Source organism: Tachypleus tridentatus, chromosome 10, assembly GCF_004210375.1.
Source record: "Tachypleus tridentatus isolate NWPU-2018 chromosome 10, ASM421037v1, whole genome shotgun sequence".
Lineage (NCBI taxonomy): Eukaryota > Metazoa > Arthropoda > Merostomata > Xiphosura > Limulidae > Tachypleus > Tachypleus tridentatus.
Genome location: NC_134834.1, coordinates 49981142 through 49995494, shown reverse-complemented (window position 1 = coordinate 49995494; position 14353 = coordinate 49981142). Strand labels below are relative to the sequence as shown.

Sequence of the window (14353 nt, the reverse complement as noted above, 5' to 3'; positions counted from 1 at the left end):
TATTAGTGAATTGAAGCTAGCTAATATTAATTCTTAATGTGTACCTTTATCAACTGAATTAAATTTTAGAATTTCTTTAAATTATATCTTTAAACCTTTGCTTTATTATCTACTTTTCAAGTGGTTTTAGTATCGGATTTTGTTATCCAAGATGAACAAAATGTTCCTTATTTACATATATATAACATGCATACACAAACACACATATATGGCCCGGCATGGCCAAGCGTGTTAAGGCTTTCGACTCCTAATCCGAGGGTCGCGAGTTCAAATCCCGGTTGCAAATCATCTATGTGGACAGATGTTTTGTAGCTTTTGTTATGTGGTTCAGTTGCAAGCCACCAAAGCTGTTGTTGGTACGAACAAATCCAATCACCTGAATAGACTTTTCAAAACCCAGATTTACTATTATAAAAACTAAACACAAAATAAATAGCAACACTTACCTTGTCATAGCGTCCCATAGGATAACACAACACAGCTTCTTCGATTTTCTTTAGCATTGCGCATTCCAAAAATAACGAATTTATAACTCAAACGCTTTTGCTCGCCCAAAATATTGAATTGTTAAGTTGTTCAATTACTGTCTTTCTTAATTATATTTCAATTACCTTCATAAAACTTTCGTAATTTGTTGTTAAGCCCAAAGATACTCGATGGGTTATCCATGCTCTTCCCAACACGGGTATCGAAGTCAGATTTGTTTCGTATTGTAATCCCTAGGCTGATCACTGAGCCACTAAGTGGACGAAACCTTCCTATACTTCTATGTTATGTATACACCATATTGTATTTACAAATGCACATGGCACAATTTAAAATCTAGTTCAAGTTTAGTTATTACAGTAACACTGCTTCTGTACAAAAGACGTAATATTTAAAAGTTTTAATTTGTTTTCATGAAATTACTACAGTATCTTTTCTGGAAAACTATATAAAAGAGATCTTTACAAACAAGTCAAATGTATTTCCTATCTGACTTCTATACAATGTAACATTCACATGAATTGTGAAATTAGATTGATTAATTGCTTTGGAATGAAGCACAAAACTACAAAATGAGCTATCTGTACTCTGCTAACCACGAATATCGAAATTCGGTTTCTAGCAGTGTGAGACCACAGACATGTGCTGTGCCACTAGGAGGCGTTAAAATTATAAAACAAATATAAATGTAATTCACTTTTAGAACATTTTCACAGATACAGTTTACTATATCATATGAGTCTGAAGTATACTGTATTTAATAGTTGGTATTGTGGTGTGCCATGTACATCTGTAAATACAATATGATAAATACGACCAAAGTTGACAAAACGTAGAACCATTCAAAAGTCACATGAAGGTTGCGAAAGTAAAAATAAGACAGTAAGTGAACAACTAAACAATCCAGTATTTGAGCCCAACATTATCATTTATATAACAGTTTAAGACTAATGCTGCTATAATTTTGAAATGAAAAGGGTAATTGTTTGTCCTATATTAAACGCTCACCCCCATGGCTTAGCAGCAAGTCTGAATAATTCATGATAAAATTCTGGTCGAGAAAAGCATAAATAGTCCATTGTGTAACTTTCTTTGTGCTTACCAACAACAATATAAAATCCTATGTAAAATAATTCATTTTGCATGGATAACACAATAAATTTGTCCAATCATTATATATATATATATATTAAGAAGCAAAAGTGTTTGTTATCTCTAAAATAAACTACAACCGAGAATGCAAAATGTATAAACAAAACTTCAAGTTTGTATTCACTCAAAATGCCTCAGACGAATATTATATCAAACATGTTCAATATTCCTGGAATACGTTATGAACGTAAACCTGTAACTCATGCAACGTGACCATTACTGTACATAGTGGCGTAAAGAGGGTGTCTGGCACCCATCTTCCCAAAAAAAATCCAAGCACTGTCCGTCCTTTACAATCCTAATTTTAAACTTCTAGCTTTACGTAGTAATAATCCCTAGCATAGTATCTCACCATATTGTCATGATTATCAGGTCTTTGAAAGACAATTGCTGGTCGAATAAGAAACAGCGACACTGAGTGCAGCAAACTACTTTATCGAATGGAAAAGAATTTTGTTGTGAATGAATAGTGTTACTTTCCATGTGACTCTATTTTAATTAATCTAACAGTCAAAACCAGGGGATTTTTCTTAGCATGATATTTTTGATGATATATAAACGTTTGATGGAAAGCATAACAAAGTCATTTTAATCAGTCTTATCATAATATAGAAATTCTGGGTAAACTGGTTGTTAATTTGGTGCCCTCCGAACCAGACGTCTTAGAGCAGACACCCCTGCATCCGTCTCACTTAGACTGCCTTTACATATCAGTCCAGGTATGAAAAGATTTGGTAATGTTTCCATTTTTGTGTAATTTTGAATAAGATTATTTGATATTAAGAGGTCCCATTGTAAAACCACAGTTTTGCCAATTTTAAATGTGTGGTATGAGTTACTTATGTCTTGGTATAGAAGTTATATTTACCAGTTGTCTCAGTGATCAAACACTTTGTATTTCATAGTGAATGTTCTTTATCTGTTATAGTATTTGATAACAAAACATTATTTTCTATAATGGTAACACTTAGTTTGAAAAGTGTATTTAGATTAACGGATTTGTTCAACAGGGTATCAGAAAAGTCCGGAACCATCTTCATATGCTTTGACAACAGCATAATCAGTAATGTATCTGAAATTTACTAAAGCTGAAAACCATCTATTGTTCCAGACGTTTTGGGAATCCTGTACGCTAAGTCATTCATAAAGAAAACCGTCTGGCAAAACATAATGGTATTATTACTGTATTTAGTTGGAGTAAAAATGTTCGTGAAAAGTAATAATTTGTGAATAAATAAGTATGAACGTGAGTTCTTGACATGTGGAACAAAATTTTAACAAATTATATATTTTTATCTGCTTCATATTCACTCTTTTACATCTGGGATTATTTATTTAATACACAAATATATTCCTACCTGGAAATATTTCTTAAGGTAGCATGAAAATTTGCTCTTTTTGGGGATTACCTTTTAGCCTATTATATATATTTTATTAGTTATTAGCGATGATCGTATAAAACTCGGACGATTTGTATTTACTTAAAATATTTTCTTGCGTTTGGTGACAAACATTATATTTCGAAATAAAATAGAAATGCTAAATACCTAACGTACGAAAGACCAACAGCTGTATTACTAATACTTGTTACTAGATGGCGAATCTAGTTAGTCGTTCGCATGTATATTGCTAACATCGTGTAATACAAGTATATGTATTGTACCAGGAATAACATAATTATCGCGTAAGGTGTACGACGTTACTATAGCAACAAATACAATTAATAATCAAAATGCTTTTTCTTATGTTCAGTAGAAAATACTGGGTTGAATATATATACAGAATTAGTACATTGTTAAACTCCATAATTGCACAACTGAAGAAAATAATGACAAGTAGATGTTAGATGGAACAACTGCAGTAATGAACAGTTGCTTTGTTTTCCTCTATTATTTAGTCGTTTGAGACCTAAAATAATAACAATAAAAATTTAACAAACCGTATTCTATGTTTGTGTTCTTATTTATTGACAAACTTTAGTAGTTAAACCTCATCTAGTCGTTAAAAATTGCACGAAAGTAGGTTATGCTTGTTTCTCGCACGTTTTCAGCGTCATAACTAGACCAGAACTGCGTTACATTGGCCACAACCTTTACCGAAGTCAAAGACAGTAGTTTTATAGGCTAAATTATTACTTTAGCTAATAATCTTTACATTATATATAGATAGACAAATAGAAAGACGTCGGTAAACCTTACCTGGCTGAGCCATCCTTTTTCTACTTCTTCTTTAACTTCCTGTAACGTACGAAATTACAATAAACACAAAACTTGAATACACTGTAACTCTGTACTAACAGTAAATACTATTGAATTATTTTATTAAGGCTAAAGTTTTTAGTTCGTCCCGTTACCTCGTGCTGATTGTCGCTAGGGGAACAAATTTGGAAACACTTATATAATTTGAGAGAATTCGTTTGTGAGATAGCAGTAAGTTTACAGACATCCAACGCTAAAATCCGACATTCGATTCCCTATGGCGGACATAGCAGATAGCTGTGTCTAGTTTTACAACAAACAAAAAATTTAATGTATTTATGTTTTAAATTTAAAATGTTGGATGTTTATAACCAAATTTTTGTAGTTTTTTGTATGTATAATAATTTATTTATTGTTACAATTACTAACGAAATGAGCGTGTGTTGTTTCTAATCTTTTGACATATATTATGTATCAACCTTAACAACAAGGCCCGGCATGGCCTAGCGCGTAAGGCGTGCGACTCGTAATCCGAGGGTCGCGGGTTCGCGCCCGCGTCGCGCTAAACATGCTCGCCCTCCCAGCCGTGGGGGTGTATAATGTGACGGTCAATCCCACTATTCGTTGGTAAAGAGTAGCCCAAGAGTTGGCGGTGGGTGGTGATGACTAGCTGCCTTCCCTTACACTGCTAAATTAGGGACGGCTAGCACAGATAGCCCTCGAGTAGCTTTGTGCGAAATTTCCAAACAAAAAAAAAAAAAACTTGACAACAATTGTTCACGTAGAACAACACTTGGCGGTTAACACTATTTCCCGCAAACTGTAAATGCAATAAATTAAACATATATGGTAAATATTTCTTAATATGTGGAAAGTAAATAACAAATGAGTAAACTTATAAAATATTCTCGTTACAACTCGATCATTTTAACATTTCACATAAGAAGATGTATGAAATGAGCTGAAAAATTCATGAAAAATATTAGAATGAAGTGTGGTTGGACTCAGATCCGTGTTTTAGGAGTCAAATTTTGATGAAAGACAGTGTCTTATTGCACCTTTTCTACACATAGATAATTAAAATGAAGTGAGAAAAGATTATAATTACGATTTCTGCGAATAGGTGATCAGAATATGGTGACTCAGGTCCTCATTATATCTTTTATTCATTAATGTCCCTCAATGGTACAACGGTATGTCTGTGGCCTTAAACTCCAAAAATCGGATTTTGATATTCGTGGTAGGCAAAGCACAGATAACTCATTGCGCAGCTTTATGCTGAACTTCAAACAAAAAAAAATGAAATATATATTGATGACGTAGAAAAGAGGTTTGGAATGTGGTGAAAGATAAAAAGGGCCTGATTAAAATAGTTACGAACCAAAGATAATTGCTTAAAACGTTCCCCACACGCATGTAATTACACATTGCGAAAATAAATGGTTCTTCACATCGAGTTTAGCTACTGAGACTCGAAATTAATGGTAACATTACTATTACTTAACACGAGTTATCTCGTAAATCGTAATGAAATAAATAAATAAATAGTGGCCCTAACGTACATGTACGTACGTCTAACAATCATATTTTAAAATGGCCTAAACGTATAATTTTTCAGTTAACAAAAACGAACTGAAAGTCTCCATATAAGACTAACAGAAAAAAAAAAGTGAATTAATAAATAAAAGATAGAAGACATTAGAATAGAATAGTTCCATTATCTTATTTCGTGTAATATGGTATAAATCAATTGTAAAACATTTAGATTTCATTACTGATTGATAAAGTAAACTCGACACGTACATAGACTTGGTAAATATTAGTTAATTGAATGATGTAACAGAGAGAAGAAGTTGAATAACAGCAATTTCATTACCCATGTTAATATCAGGCGTGGACCCCTGTGTAGCCGCAGATCCACTTACTATTGGCAATAAGTTCTATTCACAGTTACTGTATAGATGGTTAAGATGAGGTTAGATACGCTCTAGTTAAGATGTGTGAAGAAAGTCAGAATTAGAAGAGGAATAATATAGATACATCATTTATATGGAAGAAATTAAGATGACATTAGAGAGGGTTTATGTCACATCTTCTACAAGTTGGTATAGTTAGAATGAGATGAAAGAGATTTTGTGAGTACTTATGGGTAAAAATTAAGAGAGATAGTGATCCTAAGTAAATCTTCTATATGAAAGAGGTTTTAATAAGGTAACATAATTTTTGTTACTTTTCCTTGGTATAAATAGATACTTGACTGTTTGTTGATTTTTTTTTTCCTTTTCCATGAAGAACACAAAGTGAATATCTCCATGATGTGAGGATAAGTAACCACAGCAACATATAACATCACTAAATACCTCAAATTCAATCATTTTTCTTAATTTTCCTTGCATATCAGAGCTCAATATCAGAAAACACCTATGTTGTAGGTGTTTTAATTGTTTGAAATGCTGTTTTCTTATTGTTGTTGTACAGAATAATACAATATGTTTGCCATCCTCTTAAATAATATGTAAAATTTGTCAACATTTGTTTTTGAAAGAGTCTCAAGTAAGTACTTAAGATCTCACAATTAACCTTACAGGGAACCAGGTTACTTATGCTACATATTAAACATATTTTCTTGAAAGAAAGATGGTTGTCATTTCTCTGATAATGTTCCAATACTGACAACTGTCATTCTTTTCCATGGAGTAGGTAATTATTCGAGGCTTACCCCATCTTTGTGCTGAAGCAGTGTTCCTGGATCATTTGAGTGAGGGAGAAAAGGTAAGCACTCTTGTTTTTTTTATCTATACTTTGTTTATATTTAATTTATGTATTAAAGGCCAAACAGCCTTTGGTTTTCAGATTTTAAACTCTATTAGGCTTTGAAAAGTTTAAGCATTTGATAAGATTTCTAGAGGTTTAACTTTTGCCTTTGTTTTTTATTTTAAAGGATGGTTAATTTAAACTTTTAGTTTTCTTCTTGAAAAGTCAGTAAAGGTACCCCTAACTGTACAGAATGTGGTCTTTTCCTTGTCATCGCTGTACTCCGTCCTATTATACCTGTTGTTGTTTTTTCAAGCTCCACCACAAATAGATTAGATTACAAAAGATAAACAAATAAAAAAATACTTAAAGCCTTTTGTTTAGTTTTTGAAATATATATTAAAATAAAAACGGGAACGAAAAGAAATGAGGATGAAGCTAAGGAGTAGTGCGATGGAAATATTATTTTTAAAGTTCTGTTGCCGATTAAGATTGTAGGTAACGATTCCGCAACGCCAACAGATGAGAGAAAGTAAATTGCGAAGAAATGATATTCAAGGGTGAAGTGAAATCATTACTGATGCTGATAGCTTCACTAACCATGACACGAAAAATCTTCAGATACATATGAACCTACAACAAGGCCTTAGTTTGTCACAGTTACTTATGGTATTACTTAGTGAGTATACGACCGGTGCAAATGGAAGACTCTCTTGTAGATTATAATCTTGATGCCGAAACATAAGTTAGAGACAATTTTCAAATTCCTGGTTTGTTTTTTCAAGACAATGCAAAAAAGAAAAAGTAGTAGTGAGGGGATGTTATGTACTGTAAAGCTAGACAAATATTGTTTTGTTTACCATGTGGTAATATAAAAGTGCTCGTCCCATTTAGTAATATGTATAAGGAATTTTCCAGCTGGAAAAAAATGAGTGAGAGAATCTCTATGCAAGAAAACGCACAACATTTTATGAAACAGAAAGGGAACAAACAAAGGAATGGAATTGATGCAAATTTCCATTGACGATGTTCAGCAACGATGAAGTCTGCTGGTTTATAGATTATCTCTTGTCTCTCATGGCAGGGAAATAGTGTGATTTAGTATTGAAGTAAGTCAACATCTAAGAAGGATACGAAAACAGGATTTAGTTGTGGTAAAGTTAGTTATTTTGCGAACACTTGGACTGAATTCTAAAACAAATAGTACTGTTCTACAAAAAATAAAGTCTGCTACAACCTATTCTATTAAAATGTTATATTTGATATCAAACCAAGTGTCTCTCGCGAGGAGAAAATGAGTGAAATCATTAGATGTGTGAAGGTTATTGAAAATAGTTGTGAAAAGAGAATTTTATCGTCGTTCACAAAAAGACGGATGGAGCTCTTGCTGCTGAAACAAGAAGAAGAAAGAAGTTTAAAGTAGGATATGACATTAAAAATGTCAGTGTTGTGGTAATCTCTGGAAAGTTTTCTGGTGTTCAGGCAAGAACATTAGCTCTGAAACTTCAGGCCTAATTTATACATTGTGTTAGACGTGTTTTAAGCCTTGTTGAGATAAACACAGTTAGTGTCTTACTTTGAGATGCATTACAGGCTTGGATAAGATGAATGCCTCAGAACGGAGGCAGGTATTTCGTCTGATTCCACAATATAGGAAGGTGAAGTCCAGAAAAAACTTGAAATTCAATATAATTTACTCTGTTTAAAACTCCTGCAACATAGTATTTGGAAAAGAAGGTAATAATATAAATTAATATGTTATAACCTAATTTCACTGAAGTAGGGTATAATTACATGAGTAATCTACAGCCGAATCTGAAACATTTGGAGAAAACATAAAGGAAAATGTTTTAGAACATTGATAATGCTGACATAAGTAACATTATCTTAGTCTCATATACAACCAAACATATGACATTTGAGGAATAAAAATGTAGATAGTGACATGTTCATTGCTACAATACACAAAAATACCATTTCAGGTCAATCTAGAGCCGATAAAACACATTGAGAATAAAGAACAGAAACAGTTAAACAGTGTTAAGTCAGTTCATGTATTTTACTGATTCAGCCAGTATGTTGATATTAGATTAAAGTTAAACGAAATAAATCGAATGAGAAAGTAAGTTTCGTGGACAACTTTCAGAAGATGGGTGAATTAAATATTAATTGTTCTATATGCTAGGCCGTATAGAAGGTTACAAAAAACATATTTCCAGAACTCTTATCATATAAGAAGTTTAATCTTTTTTCGTTTTTCTCCCTTTTAACTGGAAGTTTTCTTTATTTTACCTTTAGTCACATCAAATTGTCAGTGCCAGTATGCAATGTATATAAAGTAATTTTATAAAGGATTTTTTTTTATTTACCCATCAAATACATTTCCCTGGTATTTATTAAAGGGAAAGAAGCTAATTTCAACATTTAAAGAGCTGGCCCAGTCTTCAACAAACAATGAGCAGTAGTAAAACATGTATGTTTCACAGAAAGAGGAACAAAGAAAATAATGTCAAGGCTTTCAAAAGTAAAGAAAAGTTAAACAAGTCAAGGCTTGTGCCTATTTACTGTGATTACCTGTTTGTTTCGCTACAAAATTTATACAGAACAAAAAACGTTATAATAAGACGATAGTTTATCAACTCGTAAAACGTTTAGTGTTTAAAAGAATAACAACAATAAAGGTCAAAACTTCGGTCATTTGATTTATAAATAAGATTTCCCACAAGAAGCAGATAAAAAAGTGTAGTATTATCTGATATATTGATTTACCTTCGAGAAATTAGTAATGTCTGTATGATTAAATCAGATGTAAGATCTGCTTACTCTCAAATCGCTCTGAGAAATCACTTGGGTTCCATTTGTGATAATGGGAAGACATACCAATAAAGGCAAACAAGGAATATATTTGATATAGTCTGCAGTTTGAATTCCATATGTAACAAATCAAACTTTTTCGCTACTCCAATCTGAACAGTACGAGCACTAATAGTAAGAGAAAATTACGTATCTAGAAATTAAACAAAAATTTTGCCCAAGTCACTTACGTAAAAACTAATGAAGGTATTTTATAAAGAACAAGGTGAAGATGGAAACTTCTGACTATCACAAAAAAAGACATTTGAAGTTTCTATGACACGTTAGAGAAAAAAAGAAATTGAAAATCTGGTCCTTAACTGGACAAAATTGAAGGAAGGAGAGATCGTGAAAGACAGAGATTGACTTATGTCAGAGCTTATGTGGACCGGCATGGCCAGGTGGTCAGGGCGCTCGACCCGTAAATCATAGAATCGCGGGTTAAAATTTCCGTAACAGTAAACATGCTCGCCCTTTCAGCCGTGGGGGCGTTATAATGTGACAGTCAATCCCACTATTCGTTGATAAAAGAGTAGCCCAAAAGTTGGCGGTGGATGGTGATGACTAGCTGCCTTTCCTCTAGTCTTACGCTGTTAAATTAGAGACAACTAGCGCAGATAGCCCTTGAGTAGTTTTGCCCGAAATTCAAAACAAACAAAGAAAAGTTTATCTAAATAGATGAATGTATTATTAACATTCCAAAATCTTTGTGCCTCAACGACAAGCGATCTGTTGGAAGACCATAGTCACAACGTCATGTTTGGATGTGGTACATGGAAAGGAAGAATATATATTACCCTTGAAATAAAAAAAACAAACTCGCTTGCCAGCCACTATCACGTGACTATCTTCACGTTGCTGTACCACGTTGTCAGCCAAACTACGAAAAAAAAAACATGCCTCTTCGCTCAGTGAAGAAACAAAATAAAAAAATTCAGCCTTAGAACCTCTACTCTGTCCTTGTGAAGCCTAATGTGCCAGACTATAGAACTGAAGTTCCGTAGTTTGCATTTCGTTACCGGAAAAAACGCAACACCATAGCTGCGTTAAAATAGTAAAGTGAAACATTATTATTTGGCCAGAAAAAGTAACCCATGGGGTGACGGTAGGTGGCGTTGAGTAGCTGTCTTCAATATATTATATGACAGGTTTTGGGCACATATTTCATAAGATCAATAAAAACTTTAATATTTAAATAATGCATATGAATTTATTATATTAAGGTAAAAGCAAAATATACAGCTAAAACTCTATACAATTAAATGTCTAAATATTTCTGTGGAACAAATTCCACCATCTTCAGGAGACGAGAAGAAACACGGAAAATTTCATTTCCCTACAAAGTGTGCATGTATAATTTGCATTTGTACAGTGCCCTTTACAGAATAAATTTCCATAGAATAATTTTAAAAAATCACTTCTGTGGCACCTTGGCCTAGTTCTATATTCAAAATCATTTTATGTTTAACAATTTATAGAGATTCTCTTATGTTTAATTAATTTTTAGCTTAACCTCTTTAAGTATTTTAATCTCGTTCCATTAAATGTCATGCGAAGACTTCGCCACATGTTCCGCCAAGATGGAATCAATGGTTTTTAATTTTTTTAACGGCACTTCTATGTTTATTAACGGCCCAGCATGGTCAAGTGATTAAGGCACTCGACTCGCAATCTGAGAGTCGTGGGTTCGAATCCCCTGCCACCAAACGCCCCTTTCAGCCGTGGGGGCGTTATAATGTGACAGCCAATCCCACAATTTGTTGGTAAAAGAGTAACCCAAGAGTTGGCGGTGGGTGATAATGACAAGCTGCTTTTCCTCTTGTCTTACACTGCTAAATTAGGGACGGCTAGCGCAGATAACCCTCGTGTAGCTTTGCGCGAAATTCAAAATAAACCAATATTAATTAATTAAAAACTTCAACTTTCTATTTGCTTGTACAGTATTGTTCAAGCCACGACTGCAAGATATGTCATATATCCTTTAATTAAATTTTATCCTTAATACCATAAACGAAATTCAACAGTTTTAATTGAAAAGTAAAGGTCGTGTTTTTAATTAATATCTCACTCGTGTATTAACAGTGATGGAACATATGACACAGATATTCTTTCTCTATAAACCTTATTTGTCATATATATTCAGGTATATTCTGAAACTTATACAGTTCATAACCTCCATCGATAGCTACTTATTTAAGGTAATTCACCTCAAACATAAGTTATTCATTATATGAAGATACCTTAACGACTCTATGAACAAGTCTCCAAAGCACTCGAGAAAGTGGTAAAGTAAAAATAAAAACCACGAATTACTCAGTTTGGCTGATTTACATTGTTTGAAAGGCACAACTCTTTTATGTTTTCATTTTATGCAAAGCTAAATGCATATTACTGAATTACGCTTCCTTAGCTAAAGGCGTTTTCCTTATTTTTACTTATAACCCTGGTAATAATAACCATTACATATGAGATACCAATGCATTAGTAGTCATAATCTATTATTACGAGCACGTTCCGTGAGTTGACAAGTAACAACCCGCTCTCATATCACGTGAGGGTGCACGATTGCTTATGCGCATGCACTACATGATCAGCCTGCAGCTGTATCAGCTAGATTAAAAACGTGGACTATGTAGGTTCTCCACATCTGTTCTGTCTGTGGTTTTACCTTTGAAAATGAAATTTTCAGTTCTGTACAGGTTCAGTGTTGGACAAAGAAATTCTATCACAGCAGTCAGTGCCTAAGACGTGAGTCTCTAATATAAGGACGAAAGTTAACACTGTAGAAGTATGATACGGCTTTGCTCTCGCGTTCTGGACTTAAAACAAGAAAGATAAGTTGTATAATTTACCTTTGCATTATTTTCAAATTAAGTGTGACTTATTAGCACCTGAGGTTGTACTTAAAACAGTGCGATGTTTTAAAATATCCCTTTCCATGAAACAGAATGAGAGAAAAGGAGAAAATATTATGCTCATAACCTTGAGCAGTCTTTGTCCCAACAGATGTCATTACTACAATAATAGGGATAAGGTTAGAAACAGTAATGCTGAATATATGCGAAACAAGCCTTAGTTACTAATCCAACCAAGAAAAAAGGCTGCCACCCTGGCTATATGGAAGAAATTCTATAGCACAGATATCGCCACAATCCAGGAAACATCGATAGATAGCTCTAAATAAAGCTTACAAGAGGGAAAGACCTAGAGCCCAGTTACTCTCGATACTTAGTACCAAAACAAAACATATGAGACAGTGTAAAAAAATGTTAAAAAGTAGAAATGGGAGCACCAAAAAGTTAGGAAACAAAGTAGGAATTGGTCAGATGACGTTAAACACTTGATGGTGTTTGAACAACTTGAAAGTGAATGTAGTCGTCATTTCGTCCATTTCTACTTTGTGTTTTACTTTGAACTTTGATCCAAGGTATGAACTTGAAGTGAATTTTATCAGTAGCTAATCCTTTCTAAATACTCAACAAATTTAAAAGTTTTAAAAATCAGCAGTTTAGATGCTATGCTTTTGGCTCACTCACTTTTTGTCCAAATAATTCAATTTTGGACTCATCTATCCAAAGAACATTGTTTCAGAAGTCCTGGTTTTTGTCTACATTCTCTCTGGCAAACTTCATTCTGGCCTTGATGTTTCTCTTAGAGAGCAAAGGTTTCCTCCTTGCACACCTCCCATGCAAGTTAAACTTGTGCAGTCTCTTTTTGATTGTAGAGGCATGCACTTTCACATAACAGTAGCCAGAGCCTGCTGTAGGTCCCGTGATGACATTTTAGGGTGTTTGGAGACCTCTTTTAGGCTCTTGCGGTCTGATCTCGGGGTGAACTTGCTTGGACGACCACACCTGGGCATGTTGGCAGTTGTTTTGAAAGCCCTCCACTTGTTGACTATTTTCCAGGCAGTGAAATGGCTGATTTCAAAATCTTTTAAGATCTTTTTTAAATCCTTTACCAGACTCTTAAGCTGCTTCAATTTTTTTTTCTGAGGGCCTCAGACAACTCTTTTGCTCTCACCATGGTGCTCACTCTCACTTCAACAGTCAGGAGAACACCAAACTAAATGTCTGAGGTTTAAAGCCCTCATTCAAAATGCTGAGTAACGATCTTCTAATCATGTGCACCCGGTGTGACACACCTGTGTGAGAGTTGAGTCATTTTAAGTGGGAATAAATGTGGGGGTGTCCTAACTTTTTCCTCGGTTAGAATATGCATTTTTGTAGAATTACATTTACAGAAGATCTTGAAAAGTCTTTTCTTCAGTTTTAATTGTTTAGTTATATTTCTATAATCTCTTAGTAATGTTAAAATTGAGATTAAATATCCATATATCCAAAATTGTTACAAAAATACACAGGCTTTCATAGGGTGTCCTAATTTTTTCACATGACCGTATATACACTAACAGGTTCACTTCTATTTCATGCATTACTCTTAAATAAAGAAAATTTCTTCCAAGTTGTAAAAATAATTGTACGTTAAAATCAATGCTTTTACTATGTACTATACAAAACTGTTATAAAACAATCGCTATTTGTAACACTACAGATGTGATAAAACAAAAAATTATTAGTGAGTTATCTCAAAGAAGAAATATTTTACTTGTACTGAAAGCCATCGAGTTAGTGGAAACTGACCAGTCACAATCGGCCGTTACGAATTGGCTATAAGTCTTTCAAAGTGTCAGTAAGACAGCTTTAAGTACTCATTGTAGTCGCTTGAATACAAAAACGAGAAAAGCCATCATCCACACACAACACAGGAAGTCGACCACTATGTTTGTCAATGCTAGAATGCAGCAGTGATAGAGTGCCTACTCTGAGACTGAATCAGATATTCGAAGCCCTAAGTAAACATTGTGTCAACATAGAGACGGTTAAGAACAGATTTCACTTGGAAAGCTT

The 14353-nt window shown here is 33.7% G+C and overlaps 1 protein-coding gene across 1 annotated transcript in view; it reads right to left on the bottom strand.

Annotated features, from left to right (window-relative positions):
• The window catches only part of LOC143229244 (lipopolysaccharide-induced tumor necrosis factor-alpha factor homolog), a 30135-nt gene that overhangs the window by 7615 nt on the left and 8167 nt on the right, over positions 1-14353 (bottom strand). The window contains exon 2 of the mRNA XM_076461302.1: positions 3837-3875. Coding sequence (XP_076317417.1) covers positions 3837-3849 — 13 coding nt within the window. The 5' untranslated portion in view covers positions 3850-3875. The remainder of the gene's footprint in view (positions 1-3836; positions 3876-14353) is intronic.